The following is a 21,708-nucleotide window of genomic DNA, read 5'->3' as shown; positions in this document are numbered from 1 at the left end:
CAGATGCAAGGGGATGGAAAAAGCTCGGTGAAGACAGAGTCTGGCTATCTTAGCTGCTTAGTAGAACCATGTCACTTCTCAGTATGCACATACTGGCAGATTCGAATCCCTCAAGTCATAACTCAGCTCATTTGAATGTATTATCATAAGAACATCACAAAACACAACAACCCTTGACAAACAGATTTCCCTGACAAATTTTAAATCCCTTTTTTGAATTAAAGAGAACACTAAAGCATTTCAGAGAAAGCACCAAGAATCTCTTTGATATGAGGAAATGAAATAGTTTTCCAGGAAACATGAATTAGCTTCCCAGCATGTTTTACATAAAAGAACAGCTTTTACTAAACCCTCCTCAGCACCCAGTTTCAAGGATTAAATTAGTGGGATAGTTAGTTGTGGCTCATTCGTTAGTCACGTGGTCTCATTCCCACAGGAAAACACACCCACCAAAAGCAGCTCTGTGTCCCAATCCCCCTGGTCCTACACCCTACTATTTACCAGAAAAGCATGTTGGACTGGGAGCAGCAAGAAAAGGAGTCTGTGAAACAGGAGGGAGTAAGAAATGGCTCAGCCACATGCATATCTGCTGGGGATGCCTCTCTGCCAGGAGCATTTTTAGCCATATAAATTCAGGACAGATGGTAGTTTAAGCATTGTATAATAGGACAGTATCATGAATTTTATCTACAGAAATAAATAAATAGTAATAAATATTAACATAGCTATGAAGTAATTCTCTTACATGCAAACCATATGTATTAGACTCAGGTAGCCACAAAGTCATATTTTCTCTCCTTTATTCTAGATTTTCCCATTTTTTAAATTCCTCTTCATTCTAATAAAAACCTGCACAGAACTTGGTGTCAGAAGCTTTATTCATAACCAATGCCTAAGTTAAGCTTGTATATATAAGTCTGCAAGATTGGGTTAAATAATGGCAATGGGTTTTTGTGAGTATAAACCTACTGTACTGTGAAACTGTGCTCATAGCATTGCAAAAATAATCAAATGAAGTGATCATTTGCTCTTGGCATGGTAACCAATTGTAATGCATTTCATTTGTGGTTTTTTTTTTCTTTCAGAACAACCATTTTTCTGACTTTCTGGACAAACAAACTGGTTATACAACAATCAATATGTTGGCAAACCCAATTATGCAGGGTAAAGAGGTGCTTGCTGTTGTGATGGCCCTCAACAAATTAAATGCCACTGAGTTCTCAAAAGAGGATGAAGAGGTAATAACCTCAAATGTCACACAACACTACAGTTTTTAGTTCAACAAGTAGTTTGAGTTAATCTACCTCTTGATTTGACACTTTTGTCTTATTTTTGCTCTTTGTCATTTTTAGGTCTTTAAAAAATACCTCAATTTTATATCTTTGGTCATAAGAAATCATCATATCACATATCTCTACAATATTGAATCCCGAAGAAGTCAGGTATAGAAGAATTTGTTAATGATAATACTTTGGTTTTGTGTGAAACCATTATTATTCCCACTATTTTATATTATTGCAAGCTTAATGAATTGAGGATAGCATCTATTTAATCTTTTTATTTGATAACAGTAAAGCACCTTATAATTTTATACTGGAATGCCTATGATTCATACGTTTATGTTTTCTTACTGTTGTGAACATTTGCCCTCTTTCTCTTTTGTTGTAAATAGATGCTTTTGTGGTCTGCTAATAAAGTGTTTGAAGAGCTAACAGATATAGAACGGCAGTTTCACAAAGCACTCTATACTATTCGAATGTATTTGAATTGTGAAAGATACTCTGTTGGTCTGCTGGACATGACTAAGGAGAAGGTAACAATCATTTTGCCTACTTGCTAGAAATGTGCTACTCCTAACTTTAAGTTATAAAATCCATCCTTCTAATTCATTTGTTCTGCATATTTCTAGTGCATGTCTCTCCAAGACACAAAGTTACCATGCTTTCTAACCCTTTGGAATAATGTATATAAAATACAACCACGTTACAAACATTACATGCAAAATACAAGCATGGCAAAGGATACAACCATGATAAACATAAAGGCTAATTCTGAAATAATTTTTCAGGTTAATAATTCCATGTGAGAAAGTGTAGAAGACAGAAGTGCAAGTATGATTATTGCTTTATAAATACCTGTCTTCTAAAACAACAATTAAGCTGCACAACCATCCAGAGATAAGCTTCAGATTAGTTTGCAATTTACTGGCAAACATTTCTTGCCTGGAATATACTTAACAATGTTTTCTTAATATTGTCTGAAATGTGACGATAGTACAGCTATGGAGAATGAAAAAATAAAATTGCTACCCACAGATGTCATGTTATCTATGAACATAGAACTGGTTTTTTGTTTCTTTTTGCTAAACCCTGTGTATTTTTTTCTCAGGAGTTCTATGATGTGTGGCCAATCCAGCTGGGGGAGGCAGAGCCTTACAAAGGCCCCAAGACACCTGATGGACGAGTGAGGATATTAATTTTTCTTTTTATGAATCTTAATTTTGACATTGGGGTTGTAAAGGTCACCTGAATGTTCTTCTCTTTTTATTTAGGAAGTCAACTTTTATAAGATTATTGACTATATTTTACATGGAAAAGAAGAAATCAAAGTAATTCCGTGAGTATTCATTGGCAGCCTGCAAATGTGAAGTAATTAGATATATTGTTGGGATAGAATAATAACATGTCTGTATTGTAGAAATCATTTAATTTCATTCTCTCTCTAAAGGTCACCTCCAGCAGATCACTGGTGTCTTGTCAGTGGATTGCCAACGTATGTTGCTGAAAATGGATTTGTAAGTTCATAGCAAAAGTAAAAACTAAAGGTTTTAGTGCATGCAGTTGTTCTGATTGAACGAAACCCCGCCCAAACCTCCCCACGACCAAAAACCTCTGAAAAAATACCGTGCTGCTTACAGTGTCGTTGTTCCCCGTGAAATCACATGAATCAGTAGTCTGTATGGAGACAAGCCCTCAGCACAAACAGCCAAAACATCAGGAAAATTTCCCTCTGATTGTGGTGACATTGGATGAATAATGTGTGGGTCTGATGTCACTTTCCAGGTGTGCTAACTAGGCCTCACAACAAAATGTCAAAGAAAATCATCATATACACAGTTTTAAAATTTTCTTTTTTTCTTCTCTTGTGTAGATAATATACGTACTTCCAAGTTGTGAGGTATGACAGTTATTAGTAATCTGATGGCATTTTTCATAGCAGTAAGGACAGAGACCTTAGTACTCAGTTATTTCTTTCTATAAACCCCCATGCCATTTTAAACAGGGAGTGAATCTCGTAACTGTTATGCATATGCACTGTGAGAGATCATACATGAGGGACTCTACTACAAGTACTCCAGAATGGCGTCTGTTAGAATAACCACATCTAATTTAATAGGAACAATTTTAATTTCTGCAGCTAGCTAGGGTGCTTATTGTTGTTAGCTTAGAAAATCAATATGCCTTTTTAAAATATCAGGCCAAGTCTTGGTGCACATTATATTCCATTTAAACAATGTTTCCTTTTCTTTATGCTGCAGATTTGTAACATGATGAATGCACCAACAGATGAATATTTCACATTTCAGGTAATTCCAGTAATGTTAATAATGATAGATATTGTAGAAAAATATGCTAATGCTTTCCACCAATTAGTTATACAGTTGAGGACATAAATTCCTCCTTAGTTTGTGATGCACAGGTCTTAGTATTACATTGCCTATATCAATAGCTGTATTACTACTTTCAAAGAAATATACAATATTTCCTGTTCTTTGTCTTTCCTACAGAAAGGACCAGTGGATGAGACTGGATGGGTAATCAAAAATGTCCTGTCATTGCCTATTGTCAACAAAAAAGAAGAAATTGTGGGAGTTGCAACATTTTACAATAGGAAAGATGGAAAACCTTTTGACGAGTATGATGAACAGATCATTGAAGTAAGCTTAATAGGATTAGAGACTTTAAGGAGCCATATGATGTTAATAAAAATAAAATCGTAAAAAGTAATTTTAAAATGTCTACAAATTTTCAGATAGGCTATATTAACATCTAACCAAATGTTCATCTTCTTCACTATATAGTTTCATAAGAATCAGAAATTTTATTTCTCTTTATAAACCTGAAAAGTTACAAGGGATCATTTACATTCCAATAATGAACAGGAGTCAGATGTAATTTTATTTTTAATCATTTTACTTTTTAGTGATGGTCAGCATCTCCTAATTAGCAGTGGGTAAGCAGGTATGGCATGCTGCTTGCCGATGGATATCATGCCTGTGATCATGGGAGTTCCCAGAGCGTTCATGATCACATGCACTTAGGCAAGATAAGATACTACATTTAACTTGTGTATCCAACTCCACTCAGCTAACTCAAGCTTCATAAGCCTCTAAGTCCTGTATATAAAATGGGAAGACGGGCCCTTAATTACTAGGTTGAGACAAACATCATTAAAAGCTGTGAAGAGCTAACAGAACCTATTGATGGAATGTAAAGGCCTCTAACAAGTAGAGTTACACATTGCTTTTCAAAGGGCACTACCAGAAATCGTAGTTTAAGAAAAGTAAGTTCAAATTGTCAGTTTAATTTTATTATCATGCTGTCATCTCCACTTTGCTTGGCTTTGTTACAGACTCTCACACAGTTCCTGGGGTGGTCTGTTTTAAATACTGACACTTATGACAAAATGAACAAGCTTGAAAACAGGAAAGACATTGCTCAGGAAATGCTTATGTACCAGACAAAGGCTACCCCTTCTGAAGTTGAATCTATACTGGTAAGTTTCTGTGCACAGTCAAAAAATTCAGGTAGGAAAATTGCTACACAAAAACTGAATTTCTTACTCATTTTCATTTTTAGAAATACAAGGAGAAATTAAATGTAAATAGTATAGAAGAATGTGATCAAAAGGATCTTATCAGGATTTTGGTAAGTCATTAAATTGAAAATTCTGCTGGTGTGTTTATATCAGATAGTAATGTGTCCTCATTATAGAAGAAGTTTTGTATAGCCAAATCCTGATTAATACAATTGATTTTAGTTATCAGTTCCACAAGCTAGATGGAGTTGATTTAATAATACATCTTCAATCTCTTTGGTTCTTCTATGTGCAGACCCCACTGTTACTTACAGGGAAACATTCTGTCCCAAATATGTGTCAACAGACTTGGATAGTCAGAGTTATACAGAAATGTTTATATGAATTAACATTTAAAGTGTTTAACTTCTTTAAATACCCATGAGAACAGTGCTATACCTATAACTGAATTTATTTAATTTTGAAAATAAAAGAAGGAATATTGATGTAAGGTCACTTTCATTCTGAGTAAGAGAACACATGTAGGAGTGTCCAGTACCTGCTTTCAGGTTAATTATCCTGCATGTCCTTAGGCAGAGAAGTCCAAACAGTAATCAGTGACTTCACAGTGATGAAACAGATTTGACCTAGTCAATTAAAACTCTGCTACTACTAAAAAAAATTTATTCACTTTCCAGACTGTGCAGTCCTCTGGCTGCCTTAGTATTTCAATCTAGAAAGAGAGTGGTCTTTTGGAGGAAATGCCTGCTCAATGCACTTCTTTTTTTCTTGTGGAGCAGTCCTGAAGCACGTACACTGGCTTACTTTATCCAAAACAAAACTCAAAGATGTGCTTTAGGAAAACACTGAATGAACTCCCACTGTTAGTGGATCAAAACAGAGTGAGGCTGAAGAAAAAAGGTCAAATACACAAATCTGTTGACTACCAGTACCAACCACTTCACACATTTCCTCCTATTACACCACATTTGCTAATCATAGAATCAATGTTAGACATAGCCATAGGGAAAAGATCTCATTAAACTATTTTTAGTTACGTGCATGTTCATGCCGGAATGCAATGGTGTTAATGTTTTACCGGCTCCCACAAAACAGGTGCTTACACAGCTTGTAAGTGGTGAAACCAAAAAACATCAACAGACCAGGTATAGACTCACATACCTTTTAAAGTAAATTCAATTTAGCTGCATGAGAATCGCAAAGATTAATAGATAAACATTATAAAATTTCTCTACTGGTAGCACAACAAGTGATTACTATGGTACAGACTCCAAATGTAAAAACATAATGCTAGTATGAATTTCTAAATCTCCAAAAAGCAATTAAAATGAGTTCTCTCAACATTGTGGAGTCACAAATTCAAAGCTCTAATATCTTCTGCACTGCCAAGGCTACATGCAAATGCTTTATCCTATTATAAGACCTGGAATCCCAGATAGCTAATGGGATAAAGCAGGTGTTTCTAGATCTGATGATTCACAAAGTAATGGGTCTTAAAACACCATTGCCCCAGGTTCCTTGTCCTTGACCTCAGATCAGAGTAGATACAAAGGAAAATCCCAGAGAGAAGGAAATACATTTGCATGGATGTTCAGCCTTATTTGTTGAAATATATACATACATTCAGTCACCTTTTTTCCTTATTTATAAAATAGACATAATTTATAGACTACAATGGAGGAAGGGAGTAACTGCGATGATATAATCTATTTTCTGTGTTGCATCAGACTTTCATGAATTAAATCCTGTTTGGATTAGAGGGCATCCTTTAAAATATAATACCCTTCTCCCTAGTCTTTGGGATATACAGATGAAAAGTGTTACAGAACAGTCACTAATATCTCTATTACCAGTTAGGCTATTCAATGTGAATCTATATAATGTATACAAAATAGGCAATTTAAATTTAATAGAGGCTTCTTAACTTTTGTATCCTCTGCATTTTAGAATTTAGTATATGTTTTATGGTTCTTGTACAGATACATAGCTGGCCTAAGCTTTGTATCTGCCTTCCGGAGAGAGGAAAAGCCCTGAGGCATCAGACAGCTTCTAATGAAGTTTAGCACATGGGGAAAAGATTATGAACTTATACAGTCCACTGCTTCTGGGGAAAAGATTATGAACTTATACAGTCCACTGCTTCTGGAATGATCCCTCATTTTCGTCAGTGGTCAAGATTGTTCAGAATAGACTGTTATAAACTACAGAAAGGCAATGACTAGGACAGATCACCACCAACTACAGCACTAGGAAGTAAATGACTCTAAGGGATTTGAAGTAAGCCATAATAACCATGAATACTATATGCTTTGTACATTTAAGCATTGCAACAATTTTTACTTCATGCATATACTGAGATCATTCAATAGCCAAGTAGTCAAGAATCTGCTGCAAGCAGACAAATGAGAACACAAATAAGATTTGTGAATTTTGACATCTGATCTTGTAGGATTTTCCAATCCACTTTCTATGTGCCAAATCAACCTTACAGGTTTGTCTATTAAGCATATATAGGCTATCACAAAGAGAGACTGTCAGAGGAGACAAGGTAAGACTAATTTTGAGAATTGCGTTTCATAACAATACACATTAGTTTGTACTGAAATCTGAGGGCTTGGAAGATATAGTAAGCATACTGTCCTTAGGCCATGTTTCTACTGAAGTCAGAAAAGAAAATAAAAAAGTTTTTCCAACTTTATTCTTGCCAGAAAAAACCTTGTGTTTTCCACTTTTCCTAACAGAAAGAAGAATTACCTGATCCAAAAGATTTGGAACTGTACGAATTCCGCTTCAGTGACTTTCCCGTTACAGAACATGGCCTGATAACTTGTGGAATACGATTGTTCTTTGAGATAAATGTTGTTGAAAAGTTCAAAGTCCCAGCTGAGGTCTGATTTATTTTGTCTTGTTTATATTTATTTTAAGATAGAAGAAAAATAGCTGACTGTAGTTACTTTGATAGAGAAGTAGGCAATACTAAAATATTAGTGGTATGGATATCAATCTTCCATTCTTAATTAAACATTTGCATATTTGTCATAAAGACCTAAAACTAATCCTGAAATTGTGTGAGCTATGGAAGGAATTAAATCAACATGCATTTACATAAGAACAATTTGCTGTTTCCATGTCTAATTCAATGAAAAGCAACTATTTTCATAGATCTTGCACATTATTACAGTAATTTCATAGTATATTCCTGTAATTTTATAGGAATTCCATGATTTTGTTTCAATTAACAGCACAGTCTTAATCACTTTTGTTCATAATAGGTCCTTACAAGATGGATGTACACAGTCAGGAAGGGTTATCGAGATATCACTTACCATAACTGGAGACATGGATTCAATGTGGGACAAACAATGTTTACTTTGCTGATGGTAATGTGGCTAATATTAACCTTACATTCATTATTTAATTTTCCAACTAATTCCAACTGGGAAATTAAGGAAGGTACATACTCAGAATCATCGGCTTTCTTTTACAGACAGGCAAAATAAAGAAATACTATACTGATCTAGAAGCCTTTGCCATGGTTGCTGCCGCTTTCTGCCATGACATTGATCACAGAGGGACCAATAACTTGTATCAGATGAAGTAAGTACAAATGGTCAAATATTTTTAGTAGTATTTTTGTAGTATTTTTAGTGAATGAAAAATTTTTAGCAAATGAAAAAAAAAGTCGAAACTTGCAAAAATATAAGGTATATATTCCATATTCATCTGGCGTAAATGAACATTTATCCTACAGAAGATTTCTGTCTTAGAGCATTTGTCATGACAGCTGAAACACAAAGGCAAAATGCAAAAGCAGAATCTTAGAAGTATCTCCTGGAGCTGCAATTCATTTTTGAGAGAGACTAAGCTCTTGTAATGCTTGGATTGTAGCAGAGCCTCATGTACATGAGGCCACAAAGAAATCAGAAAAGTAAATTGGAATCCCTAACTGGATTAATTTTTCCCAAGACAGGGCATAAGCACTTTTCTAGAGAGGGATTCAGGATGTGGCATAGACACGGGCCAGTTTAGAGGGAGACGGGATTTAAGATGTTTTCTTTTTCTCTGTTTTTTACTGTCCAATTTGACTAGCTAACTAAGTTTACTCACTAATGTAGTTCCTTTCTTGAGGTGTAATCTCCACGTGTTATACAGGATTCTGAACTAAAGAGCTTGTGTTCTGGCACTGGGTCCACGTGCCAGTAACATGTCATGAGGTTAAGCTTTGCAATTCATGCTCCTTTTTGTTCTGAGAAAATACTCTAAAGGATTTCTTCGTGATTTTTCCCATGTTTGTCATGAAACAGTATTAATTAGTAGATGCTTATTATAAAACAGTATTAGTTAATTTTGTTTTAAACTTACCTTTTTATTACAGCATTACATATCATGGTGAGGCCTGCTCTTCTCCTGAAGAAAGAACAATCCACCATTTAGTCTTTTATGTGATCTGTTAGGGCTTGTTTCTATGTGCTAGCCAGAGAACACAGGTTTCTCACAATGTCAGGTGTACCCAAAGATTATAACCATAATTTTCTGAGTGCTGTTTCCCACTAACTGTATCTCCAGAATGATTCATCCTCCTCCTCTGACCCTGGATACACTCCTCCCAGGAGAGGCATTTCAGCCTGCATGCTGGAGCAGTGACATGAGAGGATTTTCTGATTATTCTCAGGGATTCTCTAGGTGACGTAGGAGAGAGAGAATGACGGACGCTGATTATTGTTCAGCGTACTGCCTCTCATCCAAATAAGTTTAAACAAGGTTTTAAATCTTCCTACTGTAGTCTTCCCTAGCTGAAAGCCCTCTAGATGAGGTCATATGCAGTAAAGCTATTTATAAAAAGTTACCAGGCTTTACCACAACAGTCGTAATCACAAGTCAGAAAATACAGGTAGCAGGTAGCAATCTGCCTTGGGTTATCTGAGGAACGGAGTTATTAGCCAAGGAAAGAAAGGAGGAAAATAAACTTCCAAACATGCCTACATGGATAGGACATTTCTCCCTTCTCCCACTACCATAGTCTGATGCAGAATTTCCTCTGCTTGAAGCTTAGCCCAATATCAGAGGAATGCTTTGAGCTCTATGATGAGACTGAACACAGGACTGAGCTGCCAGGACTTGCATAGTCCATAAAAACAGTGATTTTGGGGAGGTGAGGAGCCCAAGGGCATTAGAGGAGTTAAACTCCATTATACTGTTACTTTAGATTTAGCTTACTTACAGTAAGTTAGAATCACAGGGAACATGGACCACAGACATTACACACAAGTGTTCAAAAGCCGTGCCACACAATAAATACTAAAAGATGCATAAAGGCTATTTTTAAGGTACACAGAAGGCGTGTAGATTAAACAAACAGCAAAACCAAATGTGCAAGACAAAAGAGAGGCAAGTTTTAAAAAACACAGTTTTGGAGTCTAAAGGCATCTAACCATGACTTTGACTTTAGTGGGCACTGGATACCCAGTGCTCTCCAATTTCCATCATTACTCAGTCATGATAGTGAAGGCAAGCAAGTACTTTTTTTGCTCGGCACCATACCAATGGTTATGATATATAAACTATTGAACATACAGATCAGAAGCATTTTAATTCTAAAAATGTGAATCCTGAGAAAAATATTGCCTCCAAAATATTATAAAGAATTGCTCCTCTTTCAACAGGTCAGCTGCTCCACTGGCAAAACTTCATGGATCTTCCATTTTAGAAAGGCATCACCTAGAGTACAGTAAAACCCTACTTCAAGATGAGGTACGTCTGCATGAGCCTTCTGCTCACACTGATCAACACAAAAAGTCCAATTAAGTTATGATGTGCCAAATTTCACCATGTCTCATTCATTCCCCTAGTTCCAGATTAAAGAAATTGTGTTAAAATTTGAAAGTTTAAACCAAATTCTTATGCATTGTCCACTTTTTGAGAAACACCAGTAATTCTGCCAGAAATAGACTCAGGATAGAAAAGCTTTTCCTCTGGGCCTCACTCGCACTCCCTTTTTTTCTGCTTTCACAAAACAGCTGATGTTGAAACCAAAGCAGAAAACACAATACATACATACAAAATGTTGTAATTAAACTGCTGCCCCTGGTTCAGGAGGTCTGAGCTCAGCTGCTGGCTCTGGCAGCTGAGGAGCAAAGGGTGGAGCTATTTATGGAGGGCCCCGTCACCCCCAGGCCAGACCCGACACACACCTTACCTTGCTAAAACAGAGAAGGTGGTTACATGAGGCTCTGCTGCAGCTCCCATTACTGATGTTCCCTGAATTAGGCAGCCACCCTCAGCTGCCCTTCCCCAGCAGCCGTGGAGGTGATGCTCCCCACTGCAGTCTCCTCAGGCTCAACAACATGGCGGCAGTGCAGCCCACAAGGGCCCTCCGCCCCATGGAGCCCTGCTCCTCTAGCAGAAATCGTCCATCCTTCCCAGCACCTGGCTCTGTCCTGGCTATGAGGCAAGAGACTACTTACAACTCTTTACTACGTATTTTGCAGGGAAATAAAAAATTTAACAGGCAAGGCCTGAACACATGCGCCCTTTCCGTCCCACTTGTTCGCAGCAGCGTGGCAGGCACCTGCTTCCACCTTCATTTTTCATTTTCTAATCCCTGTGGTGATGTTATTTCCTGACCTCATGAGGCCACGGAATAAATCCTTACACTAACCAGTAGCACAACTATCATAAAAAAAAAAAATTATGATTAAAAAAACCCCCACCTTTACCTTTATTATGGCGACGTACTTTTTCAAATGTGAGACGCGTGGGACTAACCCTTGCTCTTTGCTGGAGGAGTTGTCAGGACCTCTGGGGGCTCTCACCAGCAGCATCATGGCACCCTGTGCTCTCACAGGTGTTGTCCCCTCAGTTAAAGAGGGAAGGAACACCAGGACACTTAGTAAAATGCCGAGTGTGATGCTGTCGTTCCCTTTGCCCGAGGAAAAGGACATGGCACTTACTATAGTAGGTCCCTAACAGCACTACAGGCTATTGTGCTGACCCATGTTAACAGGAGGAAAAGGCGTCTACTGTGAAGATTTAAAAAGTCAAGGAAGATTAGGTTTATGGAATGTGAACTGTAAAGAAATTATGAAGAACTGCCATTTCTTTACTAATTATGTGGAATACAGGTGGTTTACTTTGGTTTTAATTTATATACGGCAATAGCAGGACTTGCAACTCTTTAAGTCACTGTGGATTTAGTTATTTGCGTAGCCTCTGGGGGCAGCATCTTAGATCTACCTACCATTCACACAGTTATTTAGCCATTTATTAGCCATGAATAAGGGCCATCTTTGCCAATCGAATAGTTTTTCAGTTATTTTAGTTTAGGGACTGTAGTTGGCAATATCGTTACAATATTCTGAGACGACCTGTACGGTAAAACCAAAGACAGTGCTATAAAAAGAACTGAATTTGTAAACTTTCCATCTTGCAGAGTTTAAACATCTTTCAGAACCTAAATAAGCGCCAGTTTGAAACTGTTCTACACTTATTTGAAGTTGCAATAATAGCAACTGACTTGGCTTTGTATTTCAAGTAAGTACTGAATTCTGTATAACTTCCTACCAAAAAAATGTCAATCCTATGCGATTTGTAACTGTAGTTTTTAGTTGTTTATATGTGGAGTACAGAGCTATATTTAAAACTGTTATTAAATCTCATTCTTGTAAAAAAAGAGAGACATTCTTAGATTCATTATAAGCTTTTGAGTTACAGAACACACAAATGTATATAACAGTTTATATTTAGTAGGTCATTCAAATATGCTTTTAATTACAGCAAACACTGTATTTCAGAGGTGAGGATTCTGTAGCCTAATCGTAAGGTTGTGTGCATGTGTGGTATTCAGTATACCACATTACAATTACTCATACTAAACAAGATTATGCTTATGACATGAAAATTAAGATGCTGGTTTATAAACAAAACTGCAGACATCAACTGATCCCAGTGCTAAATATGCCAAAGACTCCAAATATAAAATCACCCGTCCTGTTCCTGAATTCCTGACTTAATGTGCTTTTATAATGGGTATTTTCCTTAAAGATATATGGAGCCTTTTGTTTCGGTCCACATGTCTTATGACTGGGACAATTTAAAGCCAGGAGACAGGAAAAAAAGCAGTAAGTTGTTCAACAGCAGTTACTACATTTCAGTGAACAGTAATTCCATCATTTCATTCATTCTAAATGCAAATTAAAAGATTTATTAAGCAACAGCAAGACACATTTATGTTTTTTCAAAGTTGTTCTCAGTCAGATCTTAGCACTGCTTTTGATTTTTGAGGGGAGGGAGTGGAAGAACATTTATTACTATTTGCTTCACTTTTCCCAATTTATTGTGTTACAGGAAGTAACAAACATGTAATACAAAATAAATAAGAATGTCACCCCAAACAGTTTAATATGAAGAGTTAGGAAATTGGTTATTTGTTTCTTTGTCAGGAATTCTGACATAATACTTTACATGACAGTGGTATACAGCAAAATCTAAATGTGCTAGGTTACTGGAAAAGTCTGAGTTCAGCGGGAAGAAGGTATCACTGATACTACTATGACTAGGATATTACTTTGAAAAAGCATAAATATCAGAAATATGTTTTTCTCTTTCATTGTTAATGCAGGAACTTTTGTTCACTAATATATGGTTTATTGGTATGTTCTAACAGGAAAAGATCTATGTTTCAAAAGATTGTGGATGCAATTGAAAAAATGGAAACAGAAGAGGAGGCAATTAAATATATATCTATCGACCCCACCAAAAAAGAAGTCATCATGTAGGTTGTTAATATTTTACTCTTTATTCAATCAGTTATCTAGGACGAGATCTTGAAAGAATTTGGGGACTTAATCTACATGTTTAAGACTTGGTATTATTGTCCAATGTCAAGCACAATCGTGATTTTAAATTAGAAACAGATGTCTTCAATCTTCTCAAAATGTGCAAGATGTGCATCCATCTGCATCTTCAGTATCTAAATACTTTTCAAATTCTAGCCTTTTTTTTTTTCTGTCATCATCCATCATCCTAACTACACTCCTGTTTTGTTTTGTGTTTTTAAAGGGCTATGATGATGACTGGATGTGACCTGTCTGCTATCACCAAGCCTTGGGAAGTGCAAAGTAAGGTAGGTACTTTTCAAACAGACAATACTGCATTGCTATCTTTTTTACTGCCTATTTGGTGCACGATCATTTAAAAAAAATTTCTATCATTTGATAGATATTGAAGCATCTGCACTCAACTGTGAGTGTAAGGGTTCCATGATGCCTCTCCCCAACTACTCTACAGTTGTTCCACCACTTCTACTTGTCCTTCAGATAAAACTGGCATCCCTGATTCTGTCAGCTGTACTCTCTACCCTTAAATATCAGTTATTTTTGTGCTATACAAATTTTGCTATTTTTCAGGTATTGTTAAGGTACAGATTTAACGCCACTATGATTTGAATTAATTGTGTCTATTCTGTGGATAGTGGTGCCATTTCAAAGTATCTTAAACATGCTAAAGTAAATTCTGTAATACAGTGTGACACTGCTTTGTACATAAGTACTTAGTGACCATCACACTGAAGCTCATCACTTAGCCTTACAGGAATAGGTTTTAACAATGCATAATCAAAATACAACTGCAAGATGCTTGTGGAGCCTTCTAAGTAATACACATTACAGGTACTAGAAGATTCTCTTATGTTGCTAGTATTGTCTTGTTCCTGTAGACAATAATCTGTAATTTACTCAGCATGCACCAGAATATTGGTAGGGATAATTTGCTGGAAAACTCCTTAAAGTACACCAGAGAATGTCTGTAATTTTTGAAAGAAGCGTTTGACTATCTCTACAGGGAAAAGAGTAGAATTCTATTGTTTGATGAAAACTCCCTATTTCTGGAGAACTTTTTAAACTACTTGGAGATAACACAGTGAGCAAGAAGTCCTCGCTCTGTGGAAGGGAAGTTAATAATAGTTAAGTAGTAAATTGAGAATATATTGATTTAAACAGTAGTATGCCATTTCTTGGTTAATCAACATTTTCATATTTTCTGGAAAGCCTTGGTTTATTTACTCATTTATTTAAATTTACTGCTTCCTGCTGACACTTCCACTGAATTGTGATTATTCAGGTTGCCCTCATGGTTGCAAACGAATTCTGGGAGCAAGGTGACCTGGAACGAACTGTGCTACAGCAACAACCAATTGTAAGTACTAAGTAATTTAACTGTGTTAAGCAACATTAACTGTTATTAAAACATTGAATAGATAATGATCCATGATGCTTACTAGATTATTATACCAAAAAGCATGATAACTACATAATCTAAATTACTGCTATTCTGTTCTAGCCTATGATGGACAGAAACAAAGGAGACGAACTACCTAAGCTCCAAGTTGGTTTCATAGATTTTGTGTGTACATTTGTGTACAAGGTAAGAATAGGGTTTTTTTGTTTTTTTCTGCTGTAGCAGTTCTGGTGGCACAATTAGTGACAAACTGTTGCAGTTAAAAAATTCTAGACAGCAGCAGGACTCTTGGTCATAGGGTAAACAACTATCACAACTGCCACTATTTTTCAATCTTTTGTTACATAGAAGAATTGCTCCCACAAAGCAAATTCAAGAGTTGTGAGCCAAATTCACAACAAGTGAAGATCACAGTGAAACTTGAGGGTGCTGAGGTTTTTTTACTACCTTGAAAGACTGAGTTAGAAAGCCCAGTCTGATTCTTCACAGTCCACTTAATACAAGTATGAAACATGTGGATGGTTTACAGAAAGCAGTTAATGGCACAGCAAAGGGAATAGGAAACTTGCAATATTCTGGAAACATAGATATTCTGTATCTTCTGTAAGGAACTGAAATGCCAACACTATTAACCAGACTAGCTTTTAATATCATCCCAAAACGTCATACAGAAAAATGACATATAGTATTTTAACTTCAGATACATCCTCATCTGCTTGGAATATACTATAGCATACTAGACGTTTTTATTATATCCTGATACTGATAATCAAATGATGAAATATCATATTATAATTCTATGATAAAGAATAACTATGATAGTATAGTGATGTAACTATGATTGTATAGTGATATGATAATAATCATATATGACTATAATAAGTAAAACTATGATAAAATATCATATAATAATAGTTATAATTCTATTGCATGAATCAGACTATCAAATGTGGGACTAGGGAAGACACTAAAATGTGCAGTATATAATTCAGATTCTTTTCTAACTGACTATGTGCACAATAGGGCATTATTATCCCAACACGGTATTTCCAATAATATGCCACCACGGTGTGGCCAAGAACATGTACTTACACTATTTCTTTTAAAATTTTTTCTCTTCTACGGAAAACTCACTACCAGAGATGGAACAAGTGCTTGAAAAAAAAAAGTAAAATAAAATAAAATTAATTAATCTAGCATACACACTGAATTAGAGTTAATAGAAAAATGAAAGCTATTGTTTTCTCTGCAAAGCAGCAGCATTTCCACAAATTCAGACTTTACAAATCATTAGCATTTACAAATCTCTAATATACTAATTTAAATTGTTTGTATAGGAGTTCTCAAGGTTTCACAAGGAAATTACACCTATGTTTGATGGTCTTCAAAACAACAGGGTTGAATGGAAAACACGAGCTGATGAATATGAAGAGAAGATGAAAGTTATTGAGGAACAAAAGAAAAAGGAGGAAGAAGCAGCTGCCAAAAAAGGTGAAGTAACTTCTAAGGTTTTAATTTATATATATTTATAAGGCAGTCAACATATTCTCTCACTCTCAAATTCACACATGCATTGCACGTGTGCAATATTCTATTAAAACTTTTTACTAACGGTATGTGAGTTCTGAATTAGCTAAATTAGCTTTATCTTGGAAGAGGAGTAGCCTTTAAAGACTACACAAATCTGGTACACTGACCTAATTTTCTAAACTGCAGAATTACAGAAAATATGACCGATCACAAAAGTGAAGGGAATGTAAAATTTCTTTAGTCTTAAAACTGAATGTAATTAAGCACTTACTTATTTGTGTATCCTGCAATCACCTGAATAGTTACCAGAGATGTATCAAAATTCTGTATGGCATCAGCCCCAAATGTATTCAGGTGCTTTCTTTAAGTTGAAAATCAAAAGCCTAAGGAAAAGAGATGGGAATGGATAGGGTGCATTTGGAACATAAAAAAGCAGTACAAACCCCCGCTTCTCTTCCAAGTTTAAGATAAAGCTTTTGGCTCTAGCTCCTTACCATCAGTTTCTTGGCTGATATACACTCTCTCATATTACAAATTTAACACTGATCTTCCAAAGACGGCCCAAGTCCTAAAACTGAAAGTATGGTTGTGCGTATGATAACCTAGAAGATAATCAAATTTTATAGAAAATGAGAGCCTATCACCCAAGTGTAAGAGTGAAATGAGTCAGTTATTTTTATTCTTTATTGTATGTGGAACAGCAGGCCAACAGCTCTGCCAACCAGCTGAGATGACAGAAAAGGTTCAGAGAGTAAAACAAAAATATGTGCAATTACTACAGAATGATTTATTGTCATTATTGTCATGTCACAATAAAAATGATTTATTGTCAGATAGTATGAAGAAGAAGTTTATTCTAAGTGTGTTTCACATCTTTAAAACATAAAACAATACTGAATAATTTATTTGTTAATCAGTGTCTGTGGGAAATAGGTGAGTATTCTTGACATTTCACATAAAAGAGGGGTTAGTCAAGGCCAGCCATCAAGTTACTGTCAGAGTGTGAAGTGGAACTAGAGAGTCACCGGCTCCTAAAATAAGTGATACTAGGCTAAAAAAAAAAAAAAAAGTTGTTGCAAAGTGGTTAAAAAAGTACTGTAAGTTACATGATTTAATCAAAGAAGATTTTTGAAAGTGAACTCTAATAACATGAGTCAAGTATTACTATTGTAGTAAAATTACAAGAAATATTTTGGTGTGCTCACACAGTGATACCACTTACACACACTTTCACAGAAATTATGCCCACCTTATTATCTTCCAAATTTATTTTTAAAGACACTTTTTTGCAATTAATCATATAATCTTAAATAAATAAGATTAGTTTATTGGTGAGGACTAGCTGATTGCGAGTATGAACAAAATACTCTTTACTTACACTGGAATGTAAGCAGCTGAACTTCACAGAAATACCAGCAAAACAAACACAGAACAACCCAGGACCTACACACAAACTTCCTCTTACATTTGCTTTCTTGGCAAAGAGTATAGTTACTAAAGTCTGACCCTATGCCCTTAAGCATAAGGTTCTTAAATAAAAATTAAATTCTAAATTTAGGAAGAGTCAGGTATTGCTACTCCCACTTGAAGTTAGGACCATCTTACATCATTGGTATTTTGGAATCACTTAGTCACTGGCTTAAGGAAAGAAGTATTTTCCCACAAGGAAACTTACACAGGCAAGCATGGACTGATTTGCAGGAGCTAAGGATCTGACCTCTGCATATTGTAAGTGAATTATTTTGCATCTTTTTACACATGCACTGGAATGAGGCCATGCACATTTGTAAAGAACAGATCTGACACTGTCAAATCAAGGCCATATAAATATATGGGTTTGTTAAGCCAGTTCATACAAACAGTAATTTGATACATGCTGAACCACAGTGGTTTCTCCAGATCACACTGATCTGGCTATTCTTAGCCATTCAGTAACAGCAAACAAAATAAACATATTTGCTGAACCACTACAGTGGAAAGTTCAGAACAGAAACTAAAAGTATTAAACTAAGAAAATAAAATACATAGTAACATATTGTTGATTATATCCACAAATTACAGAGGGTAGGACACTGATCATGTGACATGTTTCAATGCAGGTGGAAAGGGTCGAAAATGACCTAGTAACATGGTGATCCACAGCTTTCACATGTAAGTTTTAATTCTAATATTGGTATCTTACCTTAAATGAACATGGAAACGCAATTTATTACATTGAAAGAATCTTAACTATGACCAATGAACATCTGTGGAATCATTTGAGAGACGGTAACAGAATCAGTAACTATAGATAACAAACATAAAAAGTCTCTCTCTTAATTGGTAACAAAGATTTCATGCAGGGTTGGATAAAGGTTTATACAATTAGGTCAAATTAAAGTTTTTGTATCATCTGCTTCAAAAATAGATTCACAGATTATATTGATCCAAGAGTTTGTTTCTTTTGCATGGCTTGCATGCAGTTTTGTATGTGTGGGACAGAGTTAAATATATTTAACTACTGAAACTTTCCAGTAAGAGTGGTTCAGTGTGTGTTTGGTCCTTTGAGAAATGTTGGTATCAATGGCTACACTATATACACATATGCATATATAGCATGTGTTATTGTTTCATATTCCATTATCCCAGACAAGTGGCAAAAGCACGTTCAATTTTCAGAAGGTCAAACACACATAATATGCATATCACAAAAGCAACACCTTTTTAACAAGGAATTACAGCGCTTCAAATTAACAGAAAATACTCACTTTGCTTTCCTTCTCTGTTTTCTAGCTGAAAATGCAGCTGGTGGTGGAAGTGGAGAGGATGGAAAATCCAAAACATGTATAATTTTGTAATTCTTTGTCTCAGACATTGTTTCTGCTGCAGAAAAGATACCTAGAAAGAACTTCAATGAGCCCCAGTGGATTTCTGCTTCGCATAGAGTAGTATAGATCGATCTCTTAACAGTCCTCTTGAATGCTTGCCATTTGTTGGAAATAATTTTTAATGGAGTAAACAGTTACAATTAAAAACTGGAGAATTGTAAGAAAATATAACAGTGCAAAATGAGTTAGCTGTGCCCTCTAGATATTTTTTCATGTCACTCAATTTATAAACATTATTTTCATTAAAACATGTAACTTCTGCACACTGTCCAGAAAAAATATAAATAATTTGGACAGATCTTACATGAAATTACTGAATGAAATCCAGCATGTACAATTCAAACAAAAAAACTGCAATTTTCATAACTTGTATATTTAGATTTTTATATTATGTGTATTTCCTTAATCTGGAATTGTGTCCTTTTCTTTCATTGTTAATACTATATAAAGTTCTACAGTAAACATCTCTATCACTTTAGGAATGCTCAACACAATTCCCTGACTCATATCTATTAAAAGCAGGTCCATGGTAGACAGGATTTTTTCAAATCTACCAAGGATAAATCTGTAAATTTTAGCCATAGCTCAGAGAAACCACTCCTTTGCCCACGTGCAAATGGCTCTGCCCACAGTTCCTAAACTGACCACCTTTTACTGTAAAAATCTAAAAAGGCATCCTTTGCATACAAGTACGAGTTTACTAAGGTACCTATACCAGTGTATCTACAGCAAGATCTACATTCAAAGGCATTTTAGAAGGCTCCTGTACCCTCAGTGCACCTTTTAAAAATGCAGTAAATGTAACTATTTGAAAACCGATGAACTGGCACCAATTTAAACCTGGGAGGGAGAGGACAGCAGAAGTCTACATCAGAATTCACATTAACCTCCCTTTCTACAACCAAGACAACAGAATGCACACAAATTAGCTCTCCATAAACAAGTTTTGCCCTACCAAAACCTTCTGTTCTTGAAGAATGACAGACTCCACGCCATACCTTCTACTCAGGTCTCACGAAGCCAGCTCCTCCCTGCAGATGAAGGAAGGAAAATGGCTAGTTTATTATGCACGGATCTGAGTATTCACTGGAACCAGTTCCAAATCTAAGAGGAGATGGATGTCAAATGCAATTCCTGGAACAAACAAGTTTGACATGCAGACTCAATCCTGCCGCTTTTTTTCCCCCCTTAAAGAGAGCAGACCCATACTTTTTTTTCCTGAAGGGCCCTCAGCATCCACAGACAAGAGAGAATGACTGAACAATTTGCCATATTATATACCTTTCTAAGAATGCCCTATGAACATAGATACTGTGTACAACTATAATTCAACATTAAAGGAATCCACAAAAAAAAAAAAAAAATCCACTTATTACCTCCTTCTTTATAAATGGGCCAAATACTTCACGCAAACTGAGTCATGACATGAAACTGGGTATCATGTATTATTTTCTGTATTAAATGCAGATACTAAAGAAAGTTATTTCAAGGTTGTTTCATCATGTAATTTTATTCAAACTGTATTAAATGTTGTATTTAATATGAATAGTGTACCTTTTTCTAACTGTATTTTAAAGAGTTAGTTATCCAGAACACATACTTAATATACAATACTTGAAGCAACAAATATAGCAACACATCCAACAAAAACCCCTTTGGGCAAGTTGCATACATATAAGCAGATTGCTGCAGATTGGATTTGACTCTCAATCAAGCTTGCAAGATGAAGAGAATTAACCTTTAAATCCACCTTCTTACCTAAAGAAGCCCGCATGCAAGGCTACGTTTATTTCTTACTCAAGGACACACTGAATATGTCCTTGTACTGTCAAATATTATGTAAGTATAAACTGTCTAAAATGTAATTATGTTAAGTAATACTTGTAAATAGAGTTCTCAGCTTATTCATGTGAGTGTAAAATGTTCACAAATACACTGCAACCATCTTTGCTGTTATATTTTCCACATGAAATACTTTTTATAAATACTTTCTATAAATAGATCTACAGCGAGAAGTACTTATAAAAAATATATTTTATACAACATTAACTTTCCTCAGATTAACATGAACATTTAATGCAAAAAAAGTTTGTCCTTTATATCCAAAGTAATTTTCATTTGACAAAAAAATACCCACTGTAACTATGCATGTGCAGACTGTTTCTTTCAAAAAATAAAATAAAGAATGTTTAAAGTTGTGTTGCAACTTAAAGAGGAAGATGAATCCAGTAAGTTTCTCAAGCAATATACACCCTTTACT

General features: G+C 35.5%; 1 protein-coding gene across 1 annotated transcript in view; it reads left to right on the top strand.

The window, feature by feature from the left end:
* PDE6C (phosphodiesterase 6C) overlaps positions 1-19,418 on the top strand; it is a gene marked incomplete at both ends in the record, with an annotated part of 29,580 nt that extends 10,162 nt beyond the window's left edge. The window contains 21 exons of the mRNA XM_082002188.1: positions 1,086-1,238; positions 1,353-1,442; positions 1,673-1,813; positions 2,389-2,463; positions 2,552-2,616; positions 2,728-2,794; positions 3,539-3,586; positions 3,788-3,937; positions 4,633-4,776; positions 4,860-4,928; positions 7,560-7,706; positions 8,091-8,198; positions 8,306-8,415; positions 10,482-10,569; positions 12,248-12,348; positions 13,481-13,588; positions 13,876-13,939; positions 14,935-15,009; positions 15,154-15,237; positions 16,389-16,542; positions 19,354-19,418. Of these exons, the coding sequence (XP_081858314.1) occupies positions 1,086-1,238; positions 1,353-1,442; positions 1,673-1,813; positions 2,389-2,463; positions 2,552-2,616; positions 2,728-2,794; positions 3,539-3,586; positions 3,788-3,937; positions 4,633-4,776; positions 4,860-4,928; positions 7,560-7,706; positions 8,091-8,198; positions 8,306-8,415; positions 10,482-10,569; positions 12,248-12,348; positions 13,481-13,588; positions 13,876-13,939; positions 14,935-15,009; positions 15,154-15,237; positions 16,389-16,542; positions 19,354-19,418 (2,106 nt within the window). The remainder of the gene's footprint in view (positions 1-1,085; positions 1,239-1,352; positions 1,443-1,672; positions 1,814-2,388; positions 2,464-2,551; positions 2,617-2,727; positions 2,795-3,538; positions 3,587-3,787; positions 3,938-4,632; positions 4,777-4,859; positions 4,929-7,559; positions 7,707-8,090; positions 8,199-8,305; positions 8,416-10,481; positions 10,570-12,247; positions 12,349-13,480; positions 13,589-13,875; positions 13,940-14,934; positions 15,010-15,153; positions 15,238-16,388; positions 16,543-19,353) is intronic.
* Between the last annotated feature and the right edge of the window lie 2,290 nt (positions 19,419-21,708).

The sequence above is a fragment of the Phaethon aethereus genome, assembly GCF_964289735.1.
Source record: "Phaethon aethereus genome assembly, chromosome: 7".
Taxonomy (NCBI): Eukaryota; Metazoa; Chordata; class Aves; order Phaethontiformes; family Phaethontidae; genus Phaethon; species Phaethon aethereus.
The sequence above is the reverse complement of the archived record's forward strand: the minus strand, read 5'-3'. Positions and strand labels throughout refer to the sequence as shown.